The sequence below is a fragment of the Oncorhynchus keta genome, chromosome 8 (genome assembly GCF_023373465.1).
Source record: "Oncorhynchus keta strain PuntledgeMale-10-30-2019 chromosome 8, Oket_V2, whole genome shotgun sequence".
Classification (NCBI taxonomy): Eukaryota; Metazoa; Chordata; class Actinopteri; order Salmoniformes; family Salmonidae; genus Oncorhynchus; species Oncorhynchus keta.
The window spans coordinates 37,114,098-37,141,087 of record NC_068428.1 but is presented as its reverse complement, the minus strand read 5'-3'; the positions used below and the strand labels follow the sequence as shown (position 1 = coordinate 37,141,087).

General features: G+C 51.9%; 1 protein-coding gene and 1 long non-coding RNA gene across 4 annotated transcripts in view; one reads left to right on the top strand and one right to left on the bottom strand.

Annotated features, from left to right (window-relative positions):
• Nucleotides 1-1,135: 1,135 nt before the first annotated feature.
• LOC118387127 (breast cancer metastasis-suppressor 1-like protein-A) overlaps nt 1,136-26,990 on the bottom strand; it is a 33,959-nt gene continuing 8,104 nt past the window's right edge. The window contains exons 5-11 of the mRNA XM_035775299.2: nt 6,418-6,497; nt 5,955-6,051; nt 3,591-3,680; nt 3,417-3,481; nt 3,292-3,331; nt 2,879-3,005; nt 1,136-2,645 (exon numbers count right to left, since the gene is read on the bottom strand). Coding sequence (XP_035631192.1) covers nt 2,929-3,005; nt 3,292-3,331; nt 3,417-3,481; nt 3,591-3,680; nt 5,955-6,051; nt 6,418-6,497 — 449 coding nt within the window. The 3' untranslated portion in view covers nt 1,136-2,645; nt 2,879-2,928. The remainder of the gene's footprint in view (nt 2,646-2,878; nt 3,006-3,291; nt 3,332-3,416; nt 3,482-3,590; nt 3,681-5,954; nt 6,052-6,417; nt 6,498-26,990) is intronic.
• Nucleotides 7,515-26,004, top strand: LOC127931431 (uncharacterized). Of its 3 annotated transcripts, XR_008141110.1 has the most exons (5): nt 7,515-7,603; nt 8,137-8,186; nt 15,117-15,166; nt 15,461-15,560; nt 25,813-26,004. It is a non-coding gene; the product is annotated as an uncharacterized LOC127931431 (long non-coding RNA). The 3 variants fall into 3 exon arrangements; XR_008141112.1 differs by lacking the exons at nt 8,137-8,186; nt 15,461-15,560; nt 25,813-26,004 and adding exons at nt 11,024-11,073; nt 20,950-20,979; XR_008141111.1 differs by lacking the exons at nt 15,461-15,560; nt 25,813-26,004 and adding an exon at nt 20,950-20,979.

The window sequence follows — 26,990 nt, the reverse complement described above, 5'->3', positions numbered from 1 at the left end:
AATGGTAGTGAATGGAATGGTAGAGAATGGAATGGTAGTGAATGGAATGGTAGAGAATGGAATGGTAGTGAATGGAATGGTAGTGAATGGAATGATAGTGAATGGAATGGTAGAGAATGGAATGGTAGAGAATGGAATGGTAGAGAATGAATGGAATGGGTAGAGAATGGAATGGTAGAGAATGGAATGGTAGAGAATGGAATGGACAGAGAATGGAATGGTAGAGAATGGAATGATAGAGAATGGAAGTGAATGGAATGGAAGTGAATGGAATGGTAGAGAATGGAATGGACAGAGAATGGAATGATAGAGAATGGAATGGTAGAGAATGGAATGGTAGAGAATGGAATGGTAGAGAATGGAATGGACAGAGAATGGAATGGACAGAGAATGGAATGGTAGAGAATGGAATGGTAGAGAATGGAATGGTAGAGAATGGAATGATAGAGAATGGAAGTGAATGGAATGGTAGTGAATGGAATGGTAGTGAATGGAATGATAGTGAATGGAATGGTAGAGAATGGAATGGTAGAGAATGGAATGGTAGAGAATGGACAGAGGGGGATAAGTGAGATATGAGTGGATCCTGCATCGATCCCAATACAGTGTGTTAATCTATTGAGTTCCCCTCTGGCAGAAAACCCTGGCTAAACAGTTGAACAGCAGAGCAGACTTTGGCCATTATAAAGCCACGCTGAGCATATGAAGGGGGGGCGGGGGGGGTTAACATTGGACTAAACCTTGGGATTGACTTTGGGTTCAGCATTGCCAGGCAGTTTTGCCTCTATAACAGAGGTATATAGATTATATCTAGTGATTTGGGGTTGGGTTGTGTATACAGGTTAAATCCACTATGGAACCTGCTAAGCATTGAGAGGTAATACGCTGTATCATTTCACATCATTTGTTCTAGGACTCAACAGAGAGCAGGAAGGAATGTCTTGTGCTGAGCAGGTTGATTTAGCTCACTAGACATGCTGTCAGCTTTACTGACTACGGACAATGTAAAAAGGAATTATGATATGGCCTTCTATTCCATCCAGACTATTTCACTTTAATCAATGGCTGTAAAGCCATTTTTTCCCCCCCTATAGGATTGCGTCAAGGTTCTACAATCTTTACACACTAAGGCAAATTACATGTTTACTACAAAATTAAATCTTTTATTTGCTGTACATGAATTGTGACTGACATTTTATTCAGATTTTCCTCCCGCATAACATGACAGTGAAGTGTAGACGGAGCGCAGATAAAACAACTTTACAAATAAAACCTCAAGGCAGCAGGACTCTACTGTTCAACTGATGGCAGTGAAACATTTGGTCTGGTCGTACTCAGACGGGCATAATAATATAGAATTCTTCATAGGCTGCGAAAAAAAACCCAGCAGATGCTCCCATTATATACAGCATGTAACATCTACACAATTCATTATATGTTGAGGATCCTTAAGATGTAAAAAACTGTTGGCAGGTGGTACTTTATACACAGACAAACAAATGCTTTCCCACAATATGCAATAATGTGTAAAAGACTGGGATTACATGGACGTGATTGTACAAAAACCAGACATTGACACATCTCTACTGACCTTGGCCATGCTAAAATACAGTTAACATCCATCCTTCCTTCCTTGAATTGATAACACATCTGACAGCATTGGTTAGGTGAAAATGGTATCATGTCCCCTTGAGGAGGGCAGGAAGACAGAAAAAGTGAGAGCGGTGTATCCTTATCAGAATAGTAACAGAGACATGAAAGATGACTAGAAATGGAATACTACAAGAGGTGGGGGTCTCACAGTGAAGGAAACACATCACTAGGGCCAGGGTTTAGCCAGCCATCCAGTCACAACCAATTGTCCTTGACTTGATCCTCGTCCTGTTCTCACCGGCCAGAAGAGCAGGGTTAGTTCAAGACTGTAGGCATCACCTTGTTAAAAAAAAAAGGCACACTATGGGGCCTCCCGAGTGGCGCAGCGGTCTAAGGCACTGCATCGCGGGGGGTTGCTTTACTTGGCCCATCGCGCTCTAGCGGCTCCTTGTGGCTGGCCAGGTGACTGCAGGCTGACCCTGGTCGCCAGTTCAACAGTGTTTCCTACGACACAATGGTGCGGTGGGCTTCCGGGTTAAGCTGGCGGGTGTTACGGAGTGCGGCTTGGCGAGTCATGTTTCGGAATTCACCTTCGCCTCTCCTGAGCCCGTTAGGGAGTTGCAGCGATGAAACAAGATAGTCATTAGGGAGAAAGGGGGGGGTAAAATACACTAAAGACCCACTACAACACCACTCCTCCTTACAACCAGAATTTCGCTTCTCTCGTTTCCAGTTTAGAGAAGGAATGACACTTGTTGGCCTCGCAGATCATATTAACATACAAAGAGCATTAGTCAGTCACTGACCCTACACATTCTGACCTGTAGCTCTCCAGGAGCAGGCTTGGTTAAGTCCACTGACATAAAGGAGAGGACATTATGGCAGTGGAGTTCATCTGTTATCCAGGGTGAAAGAGTACGGCAGGCTGTGAGGGACATTAGGAGTGTTTGATGGTGTATTTGCCTTCCTGCAGCTGAGAGACGTAGAGTTTGGACTTGGTGTCAGGCTGTTTGAACCACACCTCGTCATGGTTTATGGTGGTTATTATGGCGCTGTGCGGAGAGACGGAAGAGGATTGGATAATAAAATATATGAATTTACATTACATACACCTATATGCCTCTTTACACCAATTCACTTACAGCAACACCTGCATCTAGTGTATGAACGACAACAGTGTATCCACATGCTCCCACGCTCAAATGTGCCACATGCAAATATACATACAGAAACACACACACCATTTGAAAACATACATTTCCTACACAGACACCAAGACACACACCTGGTAGTGTGTTGGTCCTTCTTGTTGATACACAAGGCCTGTCCTCTGCACTACCACTGGCTGTCATAGAACAGTCTGCCCTCCTCTGACCTCGCCACATGGTGGTGTCTGTCCGCCTTGGTAGGGACTACACACACACACAGCACAAACACGTCATAACGAAGGTACAACAGTTGTTAGCACTATGTATTAACATATACCCACACTATCTAAATACATACATTCAGAAAGTCTTAAATAAGGGGTGAAACTAAGCTGGTACGATCCGGTTGGGGCTACGCCATACATTAATTTGTGCATGACAAGTCATTTTCCCAACAGGTAAAAAATTGAATCTACTTTCATCCCTGCTCTTAATATAATGTGGGACCAGATACTGTAACAAATGAAAGACATAAATCTGAGATTCTTACCATCAACCTTGACCCTGTGCGACCCTAATGTCACCTCCGCCTGTGGTGCATACAGAACAAGATTGAAAAGTTAAATTCCAACCCTAACAAAATGACAAAGACTTACATTTGGTTAACTCAAATACCTTTCGTATTGCTGTCCAGTCTTCAAGTACATCGAGGTCTTGCAACATGTAAACAATATATGGACGTGGGAAAGAGTTAAGCAAAAAGCTCAATTTCTTTATTGATATTAGCACTGACCGTATCGGTATCTAATACAACATCGATAGAGAAAGACGGGTAGAAAGAAAGGATATCTGAGACAACAACAGGCTTCTTTTTCTTGACAGGGCAGAAGGGATCCTTCGTCTTGTTCTTCCGTGAACGTAAACCATCGTTCCACAGTTCTGGAATGCAGAGACAGAGCAAGAAGAGCGCAAAGCCACTCAAGACAGTTAGTGCCTTCAGAATGTGTTTCCATCCCTTGACTTTTTCTACATTATGTTACAACAGGATTTTTTTTTTTTTTTAAATTGAGAATTTTGGCCACTGGCCCACACATACACACACACGTCAAAGTGAAATTATGTTTAGACATTTTTACAAATCAGTTAAAAATGAAAAGCTGAAATGTCTTAAGGCAATAAGTAGTCAACCCCTTGGTTAATAGCAAGACAGGAGTAGTTCAGGAGTACAAATCTGCTTAACAAGTCACATAATAAGTTGCATGGACTCACTCGGTACAATAATAATATTTAACATTATTTTTCAATGACTACCTCATCTCTGTACCCCACACACAGATAATTGTAAGGTCCCTCAGTTGAGCAGTGAATTTCAAGCCCTGATTCAACCACAAATATCAGGGAGGTTTTCCAATGACTCTCAAAGAATGGCCCTTATTGGCAGATGGGTAAAAATAAAAAGTAGACATTGAATTTCCTTTTGAGCATTGTGAAGTTATTAATTACACTTTAGGTGTATTGATAAACCCAGTCACTACAAAGATACAGGCGTCCTTCCTAACTCAATTACTGGAGAGGAAGGAATGTGCTCAGCGATTTCACCATGAGGCCAATGGTGACTTTAAAACAGATTTTGATTTTTTTTTTAACTAGGCAAGTCAGTCAAGAGCAAATTCTTATTTCCAATGAATGACAGGCTACCCCGGCCAACGCTGGGCCAACTGTGCACCGCCCTATGGGACTCGCGATCACGGCCAGTTGTGATACAGCCCGAAATCGAACCCAGGTCTGTAGTGACACCTCCAGTCACGCCACAATACTAACCTAATTGACAGAGTGAAAAGGAAGCCTGTACACAATACAAATATTCCAAAACATGCATCCTGTTTGCAACAAGCACTAAAGTAATACTGCAAAACATGTGGCAAAGCAAATAACTTTTTGTCCTGAATAAATAGTGTTATGTTTGGGGCAAATCCAACACAACAAATTACTGAGTCTCTCTATATTTTCAAGCATACTGGTGGCTACATCATATTATGGGTATGCTATTAATCACTAATGACAGGGGCTTTATCAGGATAAAACAAAGAAATGGAATGGAGCTAAGCACAGACTAAATTCTAGAGGAAAACCTGGTTCAGTCTGCTGTCCACCAGACACTAGGAGGTTAATTCACCTTTCAGCAGGACAATAACCTATAACACAAGGCCAAATATACACTGGAGATGCTTACCAAGAAGACAGTGAATGTTCCTGAGTTGCCACGTTAGTTTTGACATAAATCTGCTTGAAAATCTATGGCAAGATCTGAAAATGGTTGTCTAGCAATGATCAAAACCAATTTAACAGAGCTTGAAGAATTTAGAAAATAATAAAATGGGCAAATGTTGCACAATCCAAGAGAGAAAAGCTCTGAGAGACTTACCCAGAAAGACTCACAGCTGTAATCACTGCCAAATGTGCTTCTACAAAGTACTGACTCAGGGGTGTGAATACTATTGTAAATGAGATATTTCTGTACTTAATTTTCAAGTAATTTGCAAAAATGTTTAAAAAAAAAATGGTATCCCATAATTCAGTTTGTCATTATGGGATACCATTTGTAGATGGGTGAGAGAAAAAATATATAAATTGAATAAATTTTGAATTCAGTCAAACAAGATGAGAAAAGAAAACCCACTGCTCTTGATAGCATCACTGCTCTTTAATAAGCGTTACGTATCGACCTCAAGGCCTTCGTCAGAGCTTGTGTGTGTGTCTCAAATTGGCACCCTTATGTAGACATAGCTCCACCCTCATTGGTTCAATGATAATCGAATGTGGTTGGAGTAGAGGGAAAATAAGCAAGTGTTACCAAATATAACAATGTGCATTTCATAAGTATTCACATCAAAATGTGGAATAAGTCAAGGGGTATGAATACTTTGCGAAGGCACTTTCAATCCGAGCTGGTATACCTGAGATTGTAGGGTATGCAGGATCTCTCTCTCTCCAGCCCTGCATTTAAACCCCTAATTCAACACATCACCTACCCTAAATGCCCTTCATTTAGTTCGATCAAGTGTCAGTAATAGCATTTACTTAGATTAACAGGCTTTAAAGTCATTTCCAACTAATATCGACTGTACAGCAATAGCCCTTCCTCATCGTCCTCTGTATGTAGTTAACAGGATCAGAGTATTGCATATAGCCCGGGGCTATAGCCTCCTGTACCTGAGGTGATGTCGATACTGTGTCGGTCCTCCTCCAGGCGTCTGATCTTCTCCTCTAAGTCACTGTGCACCGTGTCAAACAGCAACAGCTTCTCGCTCTGGGAGGAAACACAGAACATGGATGAGTACTGTAGTACTACCAAAACCATGGCGAGAGACCCTGGTCCAATACATACAAAATTGCAACTTTGCTGATTGCATAACTGCAAAGCATTCTACGTTATTGTCCAGTAGTTTGCCATGCAACCTTCATTCCTTGAGGTAGCCATATTGGTGACCTGTATGTGACTTGACAAGGGAAAGCAAGGTTTCAAACCAACTGCTTTCCACAGCCCGAAACCTCAGACAGGGCCAGAGACAATGATTTAATTCCACGTTTGATCACTGTCACATTATTCACTGGCCCAACAATTGGCCCTTGGGGATCAATAAAGTTGTATCGTATTGAATTGAATTGACCCGACCTCCCAGTGTTGGCAGGCAGCCTGGATCTCACAGTCATACTTGTTCTTCACAGACTCCAGACACAGCTCTTGGTAGATCCCTAGAGAAGATACAAGAAAGGAAAACATCCCTTTAGTCTTGGCACCCTTCAGAAGGTTGGACCTCACTGAGAACAGAGCCATATATCTACAGTGTAACAGTACATTGTATATAAGATACGATAGTACTTTATTAATTTCACAGGGGGGACATATTATTGCACCAGCCAACACATACATTACCAATAAATACACCATTAAAACACAACAAGGACACACATACATTACCAATAAATACACCATTAAAACACAACAAGGACACACATACATTACCAATAAATACACCATTAAAACACAACAAGGACACGCATACATTACCAATAAATACACCATTAAAACACAACAAGGACACACATACATTACCAATAAATACACCATTAAAACACAACAAGGACACGCATACATTACCAATAAATACACCATTAAAACACAACAAGGACACGCAGGCATTCCAAGCATCACATCAATGAATATAAAAAGTGTTTGTGTTAAAAAGGATCAGTGGAAACATTATGCTTTAGACCTGGCTAAAATAAATCTGTCTGCCATAGCGCTCTGATGCTCCAGGTACTGTGGAGGGGGTGTCTAGTCTTGGCCATAGTACTGTGATGCTCCAGGTACTGTGGAGGGGTGTCTAGTCTTGGCCATGGCACTGTGATGCTCCAGGTACTGTGGAGGGGTGTCTAGTCTTGGCCATAGCACTGTGATGCTCCAGGTACTGTGGAGGGGGTGTCTAGTCTTGGCCATAGTACTGTGATGCTCCAGGTACTGTGGAGGGTGTCTAGTCTTGGCCATAGTACTGTGATGCTCCAGGTACTGTGGAGGGGTGTCTAGTCTTGGCCATAGTACTGTGATGCTCCAGGTACTGTGGAGGGGTGTCTAGTCGTGGCCATAGTACTGTGATGCTCCAGGTACTGTGGAGGGGTGTCTAGTCTTGGCCATAGTACTGTGATGCTCCAGGTACTGTGGAGGGGTGTCTAGTCGTGGCCATAGTACTGTGATGCTCCAGGTACTGTGGAGGGGTGTCTAGTCTTGGCCATAGTACTGTGATGCTCCAGGTACTGTGGAGGGGGTGTCTAGTCTTGGCCATAGTACTGTGATGCTCCAGGTACTGTGGAGGGGTGTCTAGTCTTGGCCATAGTACTGTGATGCTCCAGGTACTGTGGAGGGGGTGTCTAGTCGTGGCCATAGCACTGTAATGCTCCAGGTACTGTGGAGGGGGTGTCTAGTCTTGGCCATAGCACTGTGATGCTCCAGGTACTGTGGGGGTGTCTAGTCTTGGCCATAGTACTGTGATGCTCCAGGTACTGTGGAGGGGTCTAGTCTTGGCCATAGTACTGTGATGCTCCAGGTACTGTGGAGGGTGTCTAGTCTTGGCCATAGCACTGTGATGCTCCAGGTACTGTGGAGGGGTGTCTAGTCTTGGCCATAGTACTGTGATGCTCCAGGTACTGTGGAGGGGGGTCTAGTCTTGGCCATAGTACTGTGATGCTCCAGGTACTGTGGAGGGGTGTCTAGTCTTGGCCATAGTACTGTAATGCTCCAGGTACTGTGGAGGGGGTGTCTAGTCTTGGCCATAGCACTGTAATGCTCCAGGTACTGTGGGGGGCTAGTCGTGGCCATAGTACTGTGATGCTCCAGGTACTGTGGAGGGGGTGTCTAGTCTTGGCCATAGTACTGTGATGCTCCAGGTACTGTGGAGGGGGTGGCTAGTCGTGGCCATAGTACTGTGATGCTCCAGGTACTGTGTGGGGGGCTAGTCGTGGCCATAGTACTGTGATGCTCCAGGTACTGTGGAGGGGTGTCTAGTCTTGGCCATAGTACTGTGATGCTCCAGGTACTGTGGAGGGGTGGCTAGTCGTGGCCATAGTACTGTGATGCTCCAGGTACTGTGGAGGGGTGTCTAGTCTTGGCCATAGTACTGTGATGCTCCAGGTACTGTGGAGGGTGTCTAGTCTTGGCCATAGTACTGTGATGCTCCAGGTACTGTGGGGGGTCTAGTCTTGGCCATGGTACTGTGATGCTCCAGGTACTGTGGAGGGGGTGTCTAGTCTTGGCCATAGTACTGTGATGCTCCAGGTACTGTGGGGGGTCTAGTCTTGGCCATGGTACTGTGATGCTCTAGGTACTGTGGAGGGGTGGCTAGTTGTGGCCATAGTACTGTGATGCTCCAGGTACTGTGGGGGGGTGGCTAGTCGTGGCCATAGTACTGTGATGCTCCAGGTACTGTGGAGGGGTGTCTAGTCTTGGCCATAGTACTGTGATGCTCCAGGTACTGTGGGGGGGTGGCTAGTCGTGGCCATAGTACTGTGATGCTCCAGGTACTGTGGGGGGTCTAGTCTTGGCCATGGTACTGTGATGCTCTAGGTACTGTGGGGGGTGGGGGGTCTAGTCTTGGCCATAGCACTGTAATGCCCCAGGTACTGTGGAGGGGGTGTCTAGTCTTGGCCATAGCGCTCTGATGCTCCAGGTACTGTGGAGGGGTGTCTAGTCTTGGCCATAGCACTGTGATGCTCCAGGTACTGTGGGGGGTGTCTAGTCTTGGCCATAGCACTGTGATGCTCCAGGTACTGTGGAGGGGTGTCTAGTCTTGGCCATAGCACTGTAATGCTCCAGGTACTGTGGAGGGGTGTCTAGTCTTGGCCATAGCACTGTAATGCTCCAGGTACTGTGGAGGGGTGGCTAGTCGTGGCCATAGTACTGTGATGCTCCAGGTACTGTGGGGGGTCTAGTCTTGGCCATGGTACTGTGATGCTCTAGGTACTGTGGGGGGTGGGGTCTAGTCTTGGCCATAGCACTGTAATGCTCCAGGTACTGTGGAGGGGGTGTCTAGTCTTGGCCATGGCACTGTGATGCTCTAGGTACTGTGGGGGGTGGGGGGCTAGTCGTGGCCATAGTACTGTGATGCTCCAGGTACTGTGGGGGGCGGCTAGTCGTGGCCATAGTACTGTGATGCTCCAGGTACTGTGGAGGGGTGGCTAGTCTTGGCCATAGTACTGTGATGCTCCAGGTACTGTGGAGGGGTGGCTAGTCGTGGCCATAGTACTGTGATGCTCCAGGTACTGTGGAGGGGTGTCTAGTCTTGGCCATAGTACTGTGATGCTCCAGGTACTGTGGAGGGGTGTCTAGTCTTGGCCATAGTACTGTGATGCTCCAGGTACTGTGGGGGGTCTAGTCTTGGCCATGGTACTGTGATGCTCCAGGTACTGTGGAGGGGTGTCTAGTCTTGGCCATAGTACTGTGATGCTCCAGGTACTGTGGGGGGTCTAGTCTTGGCCATGGTACTGTGATGCTCTAGGTACTGTGGAGGGGTGGCTAGTTGTGGCCATAGTACTGTGATGCTCCAGGTACTGTGGGGGGGGTGGCTAGTCGTGGCCATAGTACTGTGATGCTCCAGGTACTGTGGAGGGGTGTCTAGTCTTGGCCATAGTACTGTGATGCTCCAGGTACTGTGGGGGGGTGGCTAGTCGTGGCCATAGTACTGTGATGCTCCAGGTACTGTGGGGGGTCTAGTCTTGGCCATGGTACTGTGATGCTCTAGGTACTGTGGGGGGTGGGGGGGTCTAGTCTTGGCCATAGCACTGTAATGCCCCAGGTACTGTGGAGGGTGTCTAGTCTTGGCCATAGCGCTCTGATGCTCCAGGTACTGTGGAGGGGTGTCTAGTCTTGGCCATAGCACTGTGATGCTCCAGGTACTGTGGGGGGTGTCTAGTCTTGGCCATAGCACTGTGATGCTCCAGGTACTGTGGAGGGGGTGTCTAGTCTTGGCCATAGCACTGTAATGCTCCAGGTACTGTGGAGGGGTGTCTAGTCTTGGCCATAGCACTGTAATGCTCCAGGTACTGTGGAGGGTGGCTAGTCGTGGCCATAGTACTGTGATGCTCCAGGTACTGTGGGGGGTCTAGTCTTGGCCATGGTACTGTGATGCTCTAGGTACTGTGGGGGGTGGGGTCTAGTCTTGGCCATAGCACTGTAATGCTCCAGGTACTGTGGAGGGGTGTCTAGTCTTGGCCATGGCACTGTGATGCTCTAGGTACTGTGGGGGTGGGGGGCTAGTCGTGGCCATAGTACTGTGATGCTCCAGGTACTGTGGGGGGCGGCTAGTCGTGGCCATAGTACTGTGATGCTCCAGGTACTGTGGAGGGGTGGCTAGTTGTGGCCATAGTACTGTGATGCTCCAGGTACTGTGGGGGGTGGCTAGTCGTGGCCATAGTACTGTGATGCTCCAGGTACTGTGGGGGGTCTAGTCTTGGCCATGGTACTGTGATGCTCTAGGTACTGTGGGGGGTGGGGGGGTCTAGTCTTGGCCATAGCACTGTAATGCCCCAGGTACTGTGGAGGGGGGTGTCTAGTCTTGGCCATAGCGCTCTGATGCTCCAGGTACTGTGGAGGGGTGTCTAGTCTTGGCCATAGTACTGTGATGCTCCAGGTACTGTGGAGGGGGTGGCTAGTCGTGGCCATAGTACTGTGATGCTCCAGGTACTGTGGAGGGGTGTCTAGTCTTGGCCATAGTACTGTGATGCTCCAGGTACTGTGGAGGGGGTGTCTAGTCTTGGCCATAGTACTGTGATGCTCCAGGTACTGTGGGGGGTCTAGTCTTGGCCATGGTACTGTGATGCTCCAGGTACTGTGGAGGGGTGTCTAGTCTTGGCCATAGTACTGTGATGCTCCAGGTACTGTGGGGGGGTCTAGTCTTGGCCATGGTACTGTGATGCTCTAGGTACTGTGGAGGGGTGGCTAGTTGTGGCCATAGTACTGTGATGCTCCAGGTACTGTGGGGGGTGGCTAGTCGTGGCCATAGTACTGTGATGCTCCAGGTACTGTGGAGGGGTGTCTAGTCTTGGCCATAGTACTGTGATGCTCCAGGTACTGTGGGGGGTGGCTAGTCGTGGCCATAGTACTGTGATGCTCCAGGTACTGTGGGGGGTCTAGTCTTGGCCATGGTACTGTGATGCTCTAGGTACTGTGGGGGGTGGGGGTCTAGTCTTGGCCATAGCACTGTAATGCCCCAGGTACTGTGGAGGGGGTGTCTAGTCTTGGCCATAGCGCTCTGATGCTCCAGGTACTGTGGAGGGGGTGTCTAGTCTTGGCCATAGCACTGTGATGCTCCAGGTACTGTGGGGGTGTCTAGTCTTGGCCATAGCACTGTGATGCTCCAGGTACTGTGGAGGGGTGTCTAGTCTTGGCCATAGCACTGTAATGCTCCAGGTACTGTGGGGGGTGTCTAGTCTTGGCCATAGCACTGTAATGCTCCAGGTACTGTGGAGGGGTGGCTAGTCGTGGCCATAGTACTGTGATGCTCCAGGTACTGTGGGGGGTCTAGTCTTGGCCATGGTACTGTGATGCTCTAGGTACTGTGGGGGGTGGGGTCTAGTCTTGGCCATAGCACTGTAATGCTCCAGGTACTGTGGAGGGGGTGTCTAGTCTTGGCCATGGCACTGTGATGCTCTAGGTACTGTGGGGGTGGGGGGCTAGTCGTGGCCATAGTACTGTGATGCTCCAGGTACTGTGGGGGGGCGGCTAGTCGTGGCCATAGTACTGTGATGCTCCAGGTACTGTGGAGGGTGGCTAGTTGTGGCCATAGTACTGTGATGCTCCAGGTACTGTGGGGGGTGGCTAGTCGTGGCCATAGTACTGTGATGCTCCAGGTACTGTGGGGGGGTCTAGTCTTGGCCATGGTACTGTGATGCTCTAGGTACTGTGGGGGGTGGGGGGGTCTAGTCTTGGCCATAGCACTGTAATGCCCCAGGTACTGTGGAGGGGGTGTCTAGTCTTGGCCATAGCGCTCTGATGCTCCAGGTACTGTGGAGGGGTGTCTAGTCTTGGCCATAGCACTGTAATGCTCCAGGTACTGTGGGGGGTCTAGTCTTGGCCATAGCACTGTAATGCCCCAGGTACTGTGGAGGGGTGTCTAGTCTTGGCCATAGCACTGTGATGCTCCAGGTACTGTGGGGGTGTCTAGTCTTGGCCATAGTACTGTGATGCTCCAGGTACTGTGGAGGGGGTCTAGTCTTGGCCATAGTACTGTGATACTCCAGGTACTGTGGAGGGGTGTCTAGTCTTGGCCATAGCACTGTGATGCTCCAGGTACTGTGGAGGGGGTGTCTAGTCTTGGCCATAGCACTGTAATGCTCCAGGTACTGTGGAGGGGTGTCTAGTCTTGGCCATAGCACTGTAATGCTCCAGGTACTGTGGAGGGGGTGTCTAGTCTTGGCCATAGCACTGTAATGCTCCAGGTACTGTGGAGGGGTGTCTAGTCTTGGCCATAGTACTGTGATGCTCCAGGTACTGTGGAGGGGGTCTAGTCTTGGCCATAGTACTGTGATGCTCCAGGTACTGTGGAGGGGGTGTCTAGTCTTGGCCATAGTACTGTAATGCTCCAGGTACTGTGGAGGGGTGTCTAGTCTTGGCCATAGCACTGTAATGCTCCAGGTACTGTGGGGGGCTAGTCGTGGCCATAGTACTGTGATGCTCCAGGTACTGTGGAGGGGTGTCTAGTCTTGGCCATAGTACTGTGATGCTCCAGGTACTGTGGAGGGGTGGCTAGTCGTGGCCATAGTACTGTGATGCTCCAGGTACTGTGTGTGGGGGGCTAGTCGTGGCCATAGTACTGTGATGCTCCAGGTACTGTGGAGGGGTGTCTAGTCTTGGCCATAGTACTGTGATGCTCCAGGTACTGTGGAGGGGTGGCTAGTCGTGGCCATAGTACTGTGATGCTCCAGGTACTGTGGAGGGGTGTCTAGTCTTGGCCATAGTACTGTGATGCTCCAGGTACTGTGGAGGGGTGTCTAGTCTTGGCCATAGTACTGTGATGCTCCAGGTACTGTGGGGGGTCTAGTCTTGGCCATGGTACTGTGATGCTCCAGGTACTGTGGAGGGGTGTCTAGTCTTGGCCATAGTACTGTGATGCTCCAGGTACTGTGGGGGTCTAGTCTTGGCCATGGTACTGTGATGCTCCAGGTACTGTGGAGGGGTGGCTAGTTGTGGCCATAGTACTGTGATGCTCCAGGTACTGTGGGGGTGGCTAGTCGTGGCCATAGTATTGTGATGCTCCAGGTACTGTGGAGGGGTGTCTAGTCTTGGCCATAGTACTGTGATGCTCCAGGTACTGTGGGGGTGGCTAGTCGTGGCCATAGTACTGTGATGCTCCAGGTACTGTGGGGGGTCTAGTCTTGGCCATGGTACTGTGATGCTCTAGGTACTGTGGGGGGTGGGGGGTCTAGTCTTGGCCATAGCACTGTAATGCCCCAGGTACTGTGGAGGGTGTCTAGTCTTGGCCATAGCGCTCTGATGCTCCAGGTACTGTGGAGGGGTGTCTAGTCTTGGCCATAGCACTGTGATGCTCCAGGTACTGTGGGGGGTGTCTAGTCTTGGCCATAGCACTGTGATGCTCCAGGTACTGTGGAGGGGGTGTCTAGTCTTGGCCATAGCACTGTAATGCTCCAGGTACTGTGGAGGGGTGTCTAGTCTTGGCCATAGCACTGTAATGCTCCAGGTACTGTGGAGGGGTGTCTAGTCTTGGCCATAGCGCTCTGATGCTCCAGGTACTGTGGAGGGGTGTCTAGTCTTGGCCATAGCACTGTGATGCTCCAGGTACTGTGGGGGGGTGTCTAGTCTTGGCCATAGCACTGTGATGCTCCAGGTACTGTGGAGGGGTGTCTAGTCTTGGCCATAGCACTGTAATGCTCCAGGTACTGTGGAGGGGTGTCTAGTCTTGGCCATAGCACTGTAATGCTCCAGGTACTGTGGAGGGGTGGCTAGTCGTGGCCATAGTACTGTGATGCTCCAGGTACTGTGGGGGGTCTAGTCTTGGCCATGGTACTGTGATGCTCTAGGTACTGTGGGGGGTGGGGTCTAGTCTTGGCCATAGCACTGTAATGCACCAGGTACTGTGGAGGGGTGTCTAGTCTTGGCCATGGCACTGTGATGCTCTAGGTACTGTGGGGGGTGGGGGGCTAGTCGTGGCCATAGTACTGTGATGCTCCAGGTACTGTGGGGGGCGGCTAGTCGTGGCCATAGTACTGTGATGCTCCAGGTACTGTGGAGGGGTGGCTAGTGTGGCCATAGTACTGTGATGCTCCAGGTACTGTGGGGGGTGGCTAGTCGTGGCCATAGTACTGTGATGCTCCAGGTACTGTGGAGGGGTGTCTAGTCTTGGCCATAGTACTGTGATGCTCCAGGTACTGTGGGGGGTGGCTAGTCGTGGCCATAGTACTGTGATGCTCCAGGTACTGTGGGGGGGGTCTAGTCTTGGCCATGGTACTGTGATGCTCTAGGTACTGTGGGGGGTGGGGGGTCTAGTCTTGGCCATAGCACTGTAATGCCCCAGGTACTGTGGAGGGGTGTCTAGTCTTGGCCATAGCGCTCTGATGCTCCAGGTACTGTGGGGGGGGTGTCTAGTCTTGGCCATAGCACTGTAATGCTCCAGGTACTGTGGGGGGTCTAGTCTTGGCCATAGCACTGTAATGCCCCAGGTACTGTGGAGGGGTGTCTAGTCTTGGCCATAGTACTGTGATGCTCCAGGTACTGTGGAGGGGTGTCTAGTCTTGGCCATAGTACTGTGATGCTCCAGGTACTGTGGAGGGGTGTCTAGTCTTGGCCATAGTACTGTGATGCTCCAGGTACTGTGGAGGGGGTGTCTAGTCGTGGCCATAGCACTGTAATGCTCCAGGTACTGTGGAGGGGTGTCTAGTCTTGGCCATAGCACTGTGATGCTCCAGGTACTGTGGGGGGTGTCTAGTCTTGGCCATAGTACTGTGATGCTCCAGGTACTGTGGAGGGGGTCTAGTCTTGGCCATAGTACTGTGATACTCCAGGTACTGTGGAGGGGTGTCTAGTCTTGGCCATAGCACTGTGATGCTCCAGGTACTGTGGAGGGGGTGTCTAGTCTTGGCCATAGCACTGTAATGCTCCAGGTACTGTGGAGGGGGTGTCTAGTCTTGGCCATAGCACTGTAATGCTCCAGGTACTGTGGAGGGGGTGTCTAGTCTTGGCCATAGCACTGTGATGCTCCAGGTACTGTGGAGGGGGTGTCTAGTCTTGGCCATAGTACTGTGATGCTCCAGGTACTGTGGAGGGGGGTCTAGTCTTGGCCATAGTACTGTGATGCTCCAGGTACTGTGGAGGGGGTGTCTAGTCTTGGCCATAGTACTGTAATGCTCCAGGTACTGTGGAGGGGTGTCTAGTCTTGGCCATAGCACTGTAATGCTCCAGGTACTGTGGGGGGCTAGTCGTGGCCATAGTACTGTGATGCTCCAGGTACTGTGGAGGGGGTGTCTAGTCTTGGCCATAGTACTGTGATGCTCCAGGTACTGTGGAGGGTGGCTAGTCGTGGCCATAGTACTGTGATGCTCCAGGTACTGTGGAGGGGGGCTAGTCGTGGCCATAGTACTGTGATGCTCCAGGTACTGTGGAGGGGGTGTCTAGTCTTGGCCATAGTACTGTGATGCTCCAGGTACTGTGGAGGGGGGTGGCTAGTCGTGGCCATAGTACTGTGATGCTCCAGGTACTGTGGAGGGGTGTCTAGTCTTGGCCATAGTACTGTGATGCTCCAGGTACTGTGGAGGGGTGTCTAGTCTTGGCCATAGTACTGTGATGCTCCAGGTACTGTGGGGGGTCTAGTCTTGGCCATGGTACTGTGATGCTCCAGGTACTGTGGAGGGGTGTCTAGTCTTGGCCATAGTACTGTGATGCTCCAGGTACTGTGGGGGGTCTAGTCTTGGCCATGGTACTGTGATGCTCCAGGTACTGTGGAGGGGTGGCTAGTTGTGGCCATAGTACTGTGATGCTCCAGGTACTGTGGGGGGTGGCTAGTCGTGGCCATAGTACTGTGATGCTCCAGGTACTGTGGTGGGGGTGTCTAGTCTTGGCCATAGTACTGTGATGCTCCAGGTACTGTGGGGGGGTGGCTAGTCGTGGCCATAGTACTGTGATGCTCCAGGTACTGTGGGGGGTCTAGTCTTGGCCATGGTACTGTGATGCTCAGGTACTGTGGGGGGTGGGGGGTCTAGTCTTGGCCATAGCACTGTAATGCCCCAGGTACTGTGGAGGGGGTGTCTAGTCTTGGCCATAGCGCTCTGATGCTCCAGGTACTGTGGAGGGGTGTCTAGTCTTGGCCATAGCACTGTGATGCTCCAGGTACTGTGGGGGGTGTCTAGTCTTGGCCATAGCACTGTGATGCTCCAGGTACTGTGGAGGGGTGTCTAGTCTTGGCCATAGCACTGTAATGCTCCAGGTACTGTGGAGGGGGTGTCTAGTCTTGGCCATAGCACTGTAATGCTCCAGGTACTGTGGAGGGGGTGGCTAGTCGTGGCCATAGTACTGTGATGCTCCAGGTACTGTGGGGGGTCTAGTCTTGGCCATGGTACTGTGATGCTCTAGGTACTGTGGGGGGTGGGGTCTAGTCTCTTGGCCATAGCACTGTAATGCTCCAGGTACTGTGGAGGGGTGTCTAGTCTTGGCCATGGCACTGTGATGCTCTAGGTACTGTGGGGGTGGGGGGGGCTAGTCGTGGCCATAGTACTGTGATGCTCCAGGTACTGTGGAGGGTGGCTAGTTGTGGCCATAGTACTGTGATGCTCCAGGTACTGTGGGGGGTGGCTAGTCGTGGCCATAGTACTGTGATGCTCCAGGTACTGTGGGGGGTGGCTGGTCGTGGCCATAGTACTGTGATGCTCCAGGTACTGTGGGGGGGTCTAGTCTTGGCCATGGTACTGTGATGCTCTAGGTACTGTGGGGGGTGGGGGGTCTAGTCTTGGCCATAGCACTGTAATGCCCCAGGTACTGTGGAGGGGGTGTCTAGTCTTGGCCATAGCGCTCTGATGCTCCAGGTACTGTGGGGGGTGTCTAGTCTTGGCCATAGCACTGTAATGCTCCAGGTACTGTGGGGGGGGTCTAGTCTTGGCCATAGCACTGTAATGCCCCAGGTACTGTGGAGGGGGTGTCTAGTCTTGGCCATAGCGCCTGATGCTCCAGGTACTGTGGAGGGGTGTCTAGTCTTGGCCATAGTACTGTGATGCTCCAGGTACTGTGGAGGGGTGTCTAGTCTTGGCCATAGTACTGTGATGCTCCAGGTACTGTGGAGGGGTGTCTAGTCTTGGCCATAGTACTGTGATGCTCCAGGTACTGTGGAGGGGGTGTCTAGTCGTGGCCATAGCACTGTAATGCTCCAGGTACTGTGGAGGGGGTGTCTAGTCTTGGCCATAGCACTGTGATGCTCCAGGTACTGTGGAGGGGGTGTCTAGTCTTGGCCATAGCACTGTAATGCTCCAGGTACTGTGGAGGGGTGTCTAGTCTTGGCCATAGCACTGTAATGCTCCAGGTACTGTGGAGGGGGTGGCTAGTCGTGGCCATAGTACTGTGATGCTCCAGGTACTGTGGGGGGTCTAGTCTTGGCCATGGTACTGTGATACTCTAGGTACTGTGGGGGGTGGGGTCTAGTCTTGGCCATAGCACTGTAATGCTCCAGGTACTGTGGAGGGGGTGTCTAGTCTTGGCCATGGCACTGTGATGCTCCAGGCTAGGTACTGTGGGGGTGGGGGGGCTAGTCGTGGCCATAGTACTGTGATGCTCCAGGTACTGTGGAGGGGGTGGCCTAGTTGTGGCCATAGTACTGTGATGCTCCAGGTACTGTGGGGGGTGGCTAGTCGTGGCCATAGTACTGTGATGCTCCAGGTACTGTGGGGGGTGGCTAGTCGTGGCCATAGTACTGTGATGCTCCAGGTACTGTGGGGGGTCTAGTCTTGGCCATGGTACTGTGATGCTCCAGGTACTGTGGAGGGGTGGCTAGTTGTGGCCATAGTACTGTGATGCTCCAGGTACTGTGGGGGGGCTAGTCGTGGCCATAATACTGTGATGCTCCAGGTACTGTGGAGGGGGTGTCTTGGCCATAGTACTGTGATGCTCCAGGTACTGTGGGGGGGGTGGCCTAGTCTGTGGCCATAGTACTGTGATGCTCCAGGTACTGTGGGGGGTCTAGTCTTGGCCATGGTACTGTGATGCTCTAGGTACTGTGGGGGGTGGGGGGTCTAGTCTTGGCCATAGCACTGTGATGCTCCAGGTACTGTGGGGGGTGTCTAGTCTTGGCCATAGCACTGTGATGCTCCATGTACTGTGGAGGGGTGTCTAGTCTTGGCCATAGCACTGTAATGCTCCAGGTACTGTGGAGGGGGTGGCTAGTCGTGGCCATAGTACTGTGATGCTCCAGGTACTGTGGGGGGTCTAGTCTTGGCCATGGTACTGTGATGCTCTAGGTACTGTGGGGGGTGGGGTCTAGTCTTGGCCATAGCACTGTAATGCTCCAGGTACTGTGGAGGGGTGTCTAGTCTTGGCCATGGTACTGTGATGCTCCAGGTACTGTGGGGGTGGGGGCTAGTCGTGGCCATAGTACTGTGATGCTCCAGGTACTGTGGGGGGCTAGTCGTGGCCATAGTACTGTGATGCTCCAGGTACTGTGGATGGGGGTGGCTAGTTGTGGCCATAGTACTGTGATGCTCCAGGTACTGTGGGGGGGTCTAGTCTTGGCCATAGCACTGTAATGCCCCAGGTACTGTGGAGGGGGTGTCTAGTCTTGGCCATAGCGCTCTGATGCTCCAGGTACTGTGGAGGGGTGTCTAGTCTTGGCCATAGTACTGTGATGCTCCAGGTACTGTGGAGGGGTGTCTAGTCTTGGCCATAGTACTGTGATGCTCCAGGTACTGTGGAGGGGTGTCTAGTCTTGGCCATAGTACTGTGATGCTCCAGGTACTGTGGAGGGGGTGTCTAGTCGTGGCCATAGCACTGTAATGCTCCAGGTACTGTGGAGGGGGTGTCTAGTCTTGGCCATAGCACTGTGATGCTCCAGGTACTGTGGGGGGTGTCTAGTCTTGGCCATAGTACTGTGATGCTCCAGGTACTGTGGAGGGGGTCTAGTCTTGGCCATAGTACTGTGATACTCCAGGTACTGTGGAGGGGTGTCTAGTCTTGGCCATAGCACTGTGATGCTCCAGGTACTGTGGAGGGGGTGTCTAGTCTTGGCCATAGTACTGTGATGCTCCAGGTACTGTGGAGTGGGTGTCTAGTCTTGGCCATAGCACTGTAATGCTCCAGGTACTGTGGAGGGGTGTCTAGTCTTGGCCATAGTACTGTGATGCTCCAGGTACTGTGGAGGGGGTCTAGTCTTGGCCATAGTACTGTGATGCTCCAGGTACTGTGGAGGGTGTCTAGTCTTGGCCATAGCGCTCTGATGCTCCAGGTACTGTGGAGGGGTGTCTAGTCTTGGCCATAGTACTGTGATGCTCCAGGTACTGTGGAGGGGTCTAGTCTTGGCCATAGTACTGTGATGCTCCAGGTACTGTGGAGGGGTGTCTAGTCTTGGCCATAGTACTGTGATGCTCCAGGTACTGTGGAGGGGTGTCTAGTCGTGGCCATAGCACTGTAATGCTCCAGGTACTGTGGAGGGGTGTCTAGTCTTGGCCATAGCACTGTGATGCTCCAGGTACTGTGGAGGGGGTGTCTAGTCTTGGCCATAGCACTGTAATGCTCCAGGTACTGTGGAGGGGTGTCTAGTCTTGGCCATAGCACTGTAATGCTCCAGGTACTGTGGAGGGGTGGCTAGTCGTGGCCATAGTACTGTGATGCTCCAGGTACTGTGGGGGGTCTAGTCTTGGCCATGGTACTGTGATGCTCTAGGTACTGTGGGGGGTGGGGTCTAGTCTTGGCCATAGCACTGTAATGCTCCAGGTACTGTGGAGGGGGTGTCTAGTCTTGGCCATGGCACTGTGATGCTCTAGGTACTGTGGGGGGTGGGGGGGCTAGTCGTGGCCATAGTACTGTGATGCTCCAGGTACTGTGGGGGGTGGCTAGTTGTGGCCATAGTACTGTGATGCTCCAGGTACTGTGGGGGTGGCTAGTCGTGGCCATAGTACTGTGATGCTCCAGGTACTGTGGGGGCTAGTCGTGGCCATAGTACTGTGATGCTCCAGGTACTGTGGGGGTCTAGTCTTGGCCATGGTACTGTGATGCTCTAGGTACTGTGGGGGGTGGGGGGTCTAGTCTTGGCCATAGCACTGTAATGCCCCAGGTACTGTGGAGGGGGTGTCTAGTCTTGGCCATAGCGCTCTGATGCTCCAGGTACTGTGGAGGGGGTGTCTAGTCTTGGCCATAGCACTGTAATGCTCCAGGTACTGTGGGGGAGGGTCTAGTCTTGGCCATAGCACTGTAATGCCCCAGGTACTGTGGAGGGGGTGTCTAGTCTTGGCCATAGCGCTCTGATGCTCCAGGTACTGTGGAGGGGTGTCTAGTCTTGGCCATAGTACTGTGATGCTCCAGGTACTGTGGAGGGGTGTCTAGTCTTGGCCATAGTACTGTGATGCTCCAGGTACTGTGGAGGGGTGTCTAGTCTTGGCCATAGTACTGTGATGCTCCAGGTACTGTGGAGGGGTGTCTAGTCGTGGCCATAGCACTGTAATGCTCCAGGTACTGTGGAGGGGGTGTCTAGTCTTGGCCATAGCACTGTGATGCTCCAGGTACTGTGGGGGGTGTCTAGTCTTGGCCATAGTACTGTGATGCTCCAGGTACTGTGGAGGGGGTCTAGTCTTGGCCATAGTACTGTGATACTCCAGGTACTGTGGAGGGGGTGTCTAGTCTTGGCCATAGCACTGTGATGCTCCAGGTACTGTGGAGGGGTGTCTAGTCTTGGCCATAGTACTGTGATGCTCCAGGTACTGTGGAGTGGGTGTCTAGTCTTGGCCATAGCACTGTAATGCTCCAGGTACTGTGGAGGGGTGTCTAGTCTTGGCCATAGTACTGTGATGCTCCAGGTACTGTGGAGGGGGTCTAGTCTTGGCCATAGTACTGTGATGCTCCAGGTACTGTGGAGGGGTGTCTAGTCTTGGCCATAGCACTGTAATGCTCCAGGTACTGTGGAGGGGTGTCTAGTCTTGGCCATAGTACTGTGATGCTCCAGGTACTGTGGAGGGGGGTCTAGTCTTGGCCATAGTACTGTGATGCTCCAGGTACTGTGGAGGGGTGTCTAGTCTTGGCCATAGCACTGTAATGCTCCAGGTACTGTGGAGGGGTGTCTAGTCTTGGCCATAGCACTGTAATGCTCCAGGTACTGTGGGGGGCTAGTCGTGGCCATAGTACTGTGATGCTCCAGGTACTGTGGAGGGGTGTCTAGTCTTGGCCATAGTACTGTGATGCTCCAGGTACTGTGGAGGGGTGGCTAGTCTTGGCCATAGTACTGTGATGCTCCAGGTACTGTGGAGGGGGTGGCTAGTCGTGGCCATAGTACTGTGATGCTCCAGGTACTGTGGGGGGGCTAGTCTTGGCCATAGTACTGTGATGCTCCAGGTACTGTGGAGGGGTGTCTAGTCTTGGCCATAGTACTGTGATGCTCCAGGTACTGTGGGGGTCTAGTCTTGGCCATGGTACTGTGATGCTCCAGGTACTGTGGAGGGGGTGGCTAGTTGTGGCCATAGTACTGTGATGCTCCAGGTACTGTGGGGGGTGGCTAGTCGTGGCCATAATACTGTGATGTTCCAGGTACTGTGGAGGGGTGTCTTGGCCATAGTACTGTGATGCTCCAGGTACTGTGGGGGGTGGCTAGTCGTGGCCATAGTACTGTGATGCTCCAGGTACTGTGGGGGGGTCTAGTCTTGGCCATGGTACTGTGATGCTCTAGGTACTGTGGGGGGTGGGGGGTCTAGTCTTGGCCATAGCACTGTGATGCTCCAGGTACTGTGGGGGGTGTCTAGTCTTGGCCATAGCACTGTGATGCTCCATGTACTGTGGAGGGGTGTCTAGTCTTGGCCATAGCACTGTAATGCTCCAGGTACTGTGGAGGGGTGGCTAGTCGTGGCCATAGTACTGTGATGCTCCAGGTACTGTGGGGGGTCTAGTCTTGGCCATGGTACTGTGATGCTCTAGGTACTGTGGGGGGTGGGGTCTAGTCTTGGCCATAGCACTGTAATGCTCCAGGTACTGTGGAGGGGGTGTCTAGTCTTGGCCATGGTACTGTGATGCTCTAGGTACTGCGGGGGTGGGGGCTAGTCGTGGCCATAGTACTGTGATGCTCCAGGTACTGTGGGGGGCTAGTCGTGGCCATAGTACTGTGATGCTCCAGGTACTGTGGAGGGGTGGCTAGTTGTGGCCATAGTACTGTGATGCTCCAGGTACTGTGGGGGGTCTAGTCTTGGCCATAGCACTGTAATGCCCCAGGTACTGTGGAGGGGGTGTCTAGTCTTGGCCATAGCGCTCTGATGCTCCAGGTACTGTGGAGGGGGGTGTCTAGTCTTGGCCATAGTACTGTGATGCTCCAGGTACTGTGGAGGGGTGTCTAGTCTTGGCCATAGTACTGTGATGCTCCAGGTACTGTGGAGGGGTGTCTAGTCTTGGCCATAGTACTGTGATGCTCCAGGTACTGTGGAGGGGTGTCTAGTCGTGGCCATAGCACTGTAATGCTCCAGGTACTGTGGAGGGGTGTCTAGTCTTGGCCATAGCACTGTGATGCTCCAGGTACTGTGGGGGGTGTCTAGTCTTGGCCATAGTACTGTGATGCTCCAGGTACTGTGGAGGGGGTCTAGTCTTGGCCATAGTACTGTGATACTCCAGGTACTGTGGAGGGGTGTCTAGTCTTGGCCATAGCACTGTGATGCTCCAGGTACTGTGGAGGGTGTCTAGTCTTGGCCATAGTACTGTGATGCTCCAGGTACTGTGGAGTGGGTGTCTAGTCTTGGCCATAGCACTGTAATGCTCCAGGTACTGTGGAGGGTGTCTAGTCTTGGCCATAGTACTGTGATGCTCCAGGTACTGTGGAGGGGGGTCTAGTCTTGGCCATAGTACTGTGATGCTCCAGGTACTGTGGAGGGGTGTCTAGTCTTGGCCATAGCACTGTAATGCTCCAGGTACTGTGGAGGGGTGTCTAGTCTTGGCCATAGTACTGTGATGCTCCAGGTACTGTGGAGGGGGTCTAGTCTTGGCCATAGTACTGTGATGCTCCAGGTACTGTGGAGGGGTGTCTAGTCTTGGCCATAGCACTGTAATGCTCCAGGTACTGTGGAGGGGTGTCTAGTCTTGGCCATAGCACTGTAATGCTCCAGGTACTGTGGGGGGCTAGTCGTGGCCATAGTACTGTGATGCTCCAGGTACTGTGGAGGGGGTGTCTAGTCTTGGCCATAGTACTGTGATGCTCCAGGTACTGTGGAGGGGTGGCTAGTCTTGGCCATAGTACTGTGATGCTCCAGGTACTGTGGAGGGGTGGCTAGTCGTGGCCATAGTACTGTGATGCTCCAGGTACTGTGGGGGGGGGGCTAGTCTTGGCCATAGTACTGTGATGCTCCAGGTACTGTGGAGGGGTGTCTAGTCTTGGCCATAGTACTGTGATGCTCCAGGTACTGTGGGGGGTCTAGTCTTGGCCATGGTACTGTGATGCTCCAGGTACTGTGGAGGGGTGGCTAGTTGTGGCCATAGTACTGTGATGCTCCAGGTACTGTGGGGGGTGGCTAGTCGTGGCCATAATACTGTGATGCTCCAGGTACTGTGGAGGGGGTGTCTTGGCCATAGTACTGTGATGCTCCAGGTACTGTGGGGGGGGTGGCTAGTCGTGGCCATAGTACTGTGATGCTCCAGGTACTGTGGGGGGTCTAGTCTTGGCCATGGTACTGTGATGCTCTAGGTACTGTGGGGGGTGGGTCTAGTCTTGGCCATAGCACTGTGATGCTCCAGGTACTGTGGGGGGGGGTGTCTAGTCTTGGCCATAGCACTGTGATGCTCCATGTACTGTGGAGGGGTGTCTAGTCTTGGCCATAGCACTGTAATGCTCCAGGTACTGTGGAGGGGTGGCTAGTCGTGGCCATAGTACTGTGATGCTCCAGGTACTGTGGGGGGTCTAGTCTTGGCCATGGTACTGTGATGCTCTAGGTACTGTGGGGGGTGGGGTCTAGTCTTGGCCATAGCACTGTAATGCTCCAGGTACTGTGGAGGGGTGTCTAGTCTTGGCCATGGTACTGTGATGCTCTAGGTACTGCGGGGGTGGGGGCTAGTCGTGGCCATAGTACTGTGATGCTCCAGGTACTGTGGGGGGCTAGTCGTGGCCATAGTACTGTGATGCTCCAGGTACTGTGGAGGGGGTGGCTAGTTGTGGCCATAGTACTGTGATGCTCCAGGTACTGTGGGGGGTGGCTAGTCGTGGCCATAGTACTGTGATGCTCCAGGTAATGTGGAGGGGGTGTCTAGTCTTGGCCATAGTACTGTGATGCTCCAGGTACTGTGGGGGTGGCTAGTCGTGGCCATAGTACTGTGATGCTCCAGGTACTGTGGGGGTCTAGTCTTGGCCATGGTACTGTGATGCTCTAGGTACTGTGGGGGGGGTGGGGGGTCTAGTCTTGGCCATAGCACTGTAATGCCCCAGGTACTGTGGAGGGGTGTCTAGTCTTGGCCATAGCGCTCTGATGCTCAAGGTACTGTGGAGGGGGTGTCTAGTCTTGGCCATAGCACTGTGATGCTCCAGGTACTGTGGGGGGTGTCTAGTCTTGGCCATAGCACTGTGATGCTCCAGGTACTGTGGAGGGGTGTCTAGTCTTGGCCATAGCACTGTAATGCCCCAGGTACTGTGGGGGGTCTAGTCTTGGCCATGGTACTGTGATGCGCTAGGTACTGTGGGGGTGGGGTCTAGTCTTGGCCATAGCACTGTAATGCTCCAGGTACTGTGGAGGGGTGTCTAGTCTTGGCCATGGTACTGTGATGCTCTAGGTACTGTGGGGGGGGGGGGGCTAGTCGTGGCCATAGTACTGTGATGCTCCAGGTACTGTGGGGGGTCTAGTCTTGGCCATAGCACTGTAATGCCCCAGGTACTGTGGAGGGGTGTCTAGTCTTGGCCATAGCGCTCTGATGCTCCAGGTACTGTGGAGGGGGTGTCTAGTCTTGGCCATAGTACTGTGATGCTCCAGGTACTGTGGAGGGGGTGTCTAGTCTTGGCCATAGTACTGTGATGCTCCAGGTACTGTGGAGGGGTGTCTAGTCTTGGCCATAGTACTGTGATGCTCCAGGTACTGTGGAGGGGTGTCTAGTCGTGGCCATAGCACTGTAATGCTCCAGGTACTGTGGAGGGGTGTCTAGTCTTGGCCATAGCACTGTGATGCTCCAGGTACTGTGGGGGGTGTCTAGTCTTGGCCATAGTACTGTGATGCTCCAGGTACTGTGGAGGGGGTCTAGTCTTGGCCATAGTACTGTGATACTCCAGGTACTGTGGAGGGGTGTCTAGTCTTGGCCATAGCACTGTGATGCTCCAGGTACTGTGGAGGGGTGTCTAGTCTTGGCCATAGTACTGTGATGCTCCAGGTACTGTGGAGTGGGTGTCTAGTCTTGGCCATAGCACTGTAATGCTCCAGGTACTGTGGAGGGGGTGTCTAGTCTTGGCCATAGTACTGTGATGCTCCAGGTACTGTGGAGGGGGGTCTAGTCTTGGCCATAGTACTGTGATGCTCCAGGTACTGTGGAGGGGGTGTCTAGTCTTGGCCATAGCACTGTAATGCTCCAGGTACTGTGGAGGGGTGTCTAGTCTTGGCCATAGTACTGTGATGCTCCAGGTACTGTGGAGGGGGTCTAGTCTTGGCCATAGTACTGTGATGCTCCAGGTACTGTGGAGGGGGTGTCTAGTCTTGGCCATAGCACTGTAATGCTCCAGGTACTGTGGAGGGGTGTCTAGTCTTGGCCATAGCACTGTAATGCTCCAGGTACTGTGGGGGGGCTAGTCGTGGCCATAGTACTGTGATGCTCCAGGTACTGTGGGGGGTGTCTAGTCTTGGCCATAGTACTGTGATGCTCCAGGTACTGTGGAGGGGGTGGCTAGTCTTGGCCATAGTACTGTGATGCTCCAGGTACTGTGGAGGGGGTGGCTAGTCGTGGCCATAGTACTGTGATGCTCCAGGTACTGTGGGGGCTAGTCTTGGCCATAGTACTGTGATGCTCCAGGTACTGTGGAGGGGTGTCTAGTCTTGGCCATAGTACTGTGATGCTCCAGGTACTGTGGGGGGGTCTAGTCTTGGCCATGGTACTGTGATGCTCCAGGTACTGTGGAGGGGTGGCTAGTTGTGGCCATAGTACTGTGATGCTCCAGGTACTGTGGGGGGGGGTGGCTAGTCGTGGCCATAATACTGTGATGCTCCAGGTACTGTGGAGGGGGTGTCTTGGCCATAGTACTGTGATGCTCCAGGTACTGTGGGGGGTGGCTAGTCGTGGCCATAGTACTGTGATGCTCCAGGTACTGTGGGGGGTCTAGTCTTGGCCATGGTACTGTGATGCTCTAGGTACTGTGGGGGGTGGGTCTAGTCTTGGCCATAGCACTGTGATGCTCCAGGTACTGTGGGGGGGTGTCTAGTCTTGGCCATAGCACTGTGATGCTCCATGTACTGTGGAGGGGGTGTCTAGTCTTGGCCATAGCACTGTAATGCTCCAGGTACTGTGGAGGGGTGGCTAGTCGTGGCCATAGTACTGTGATGCTCCAGGTACTGTGGGGG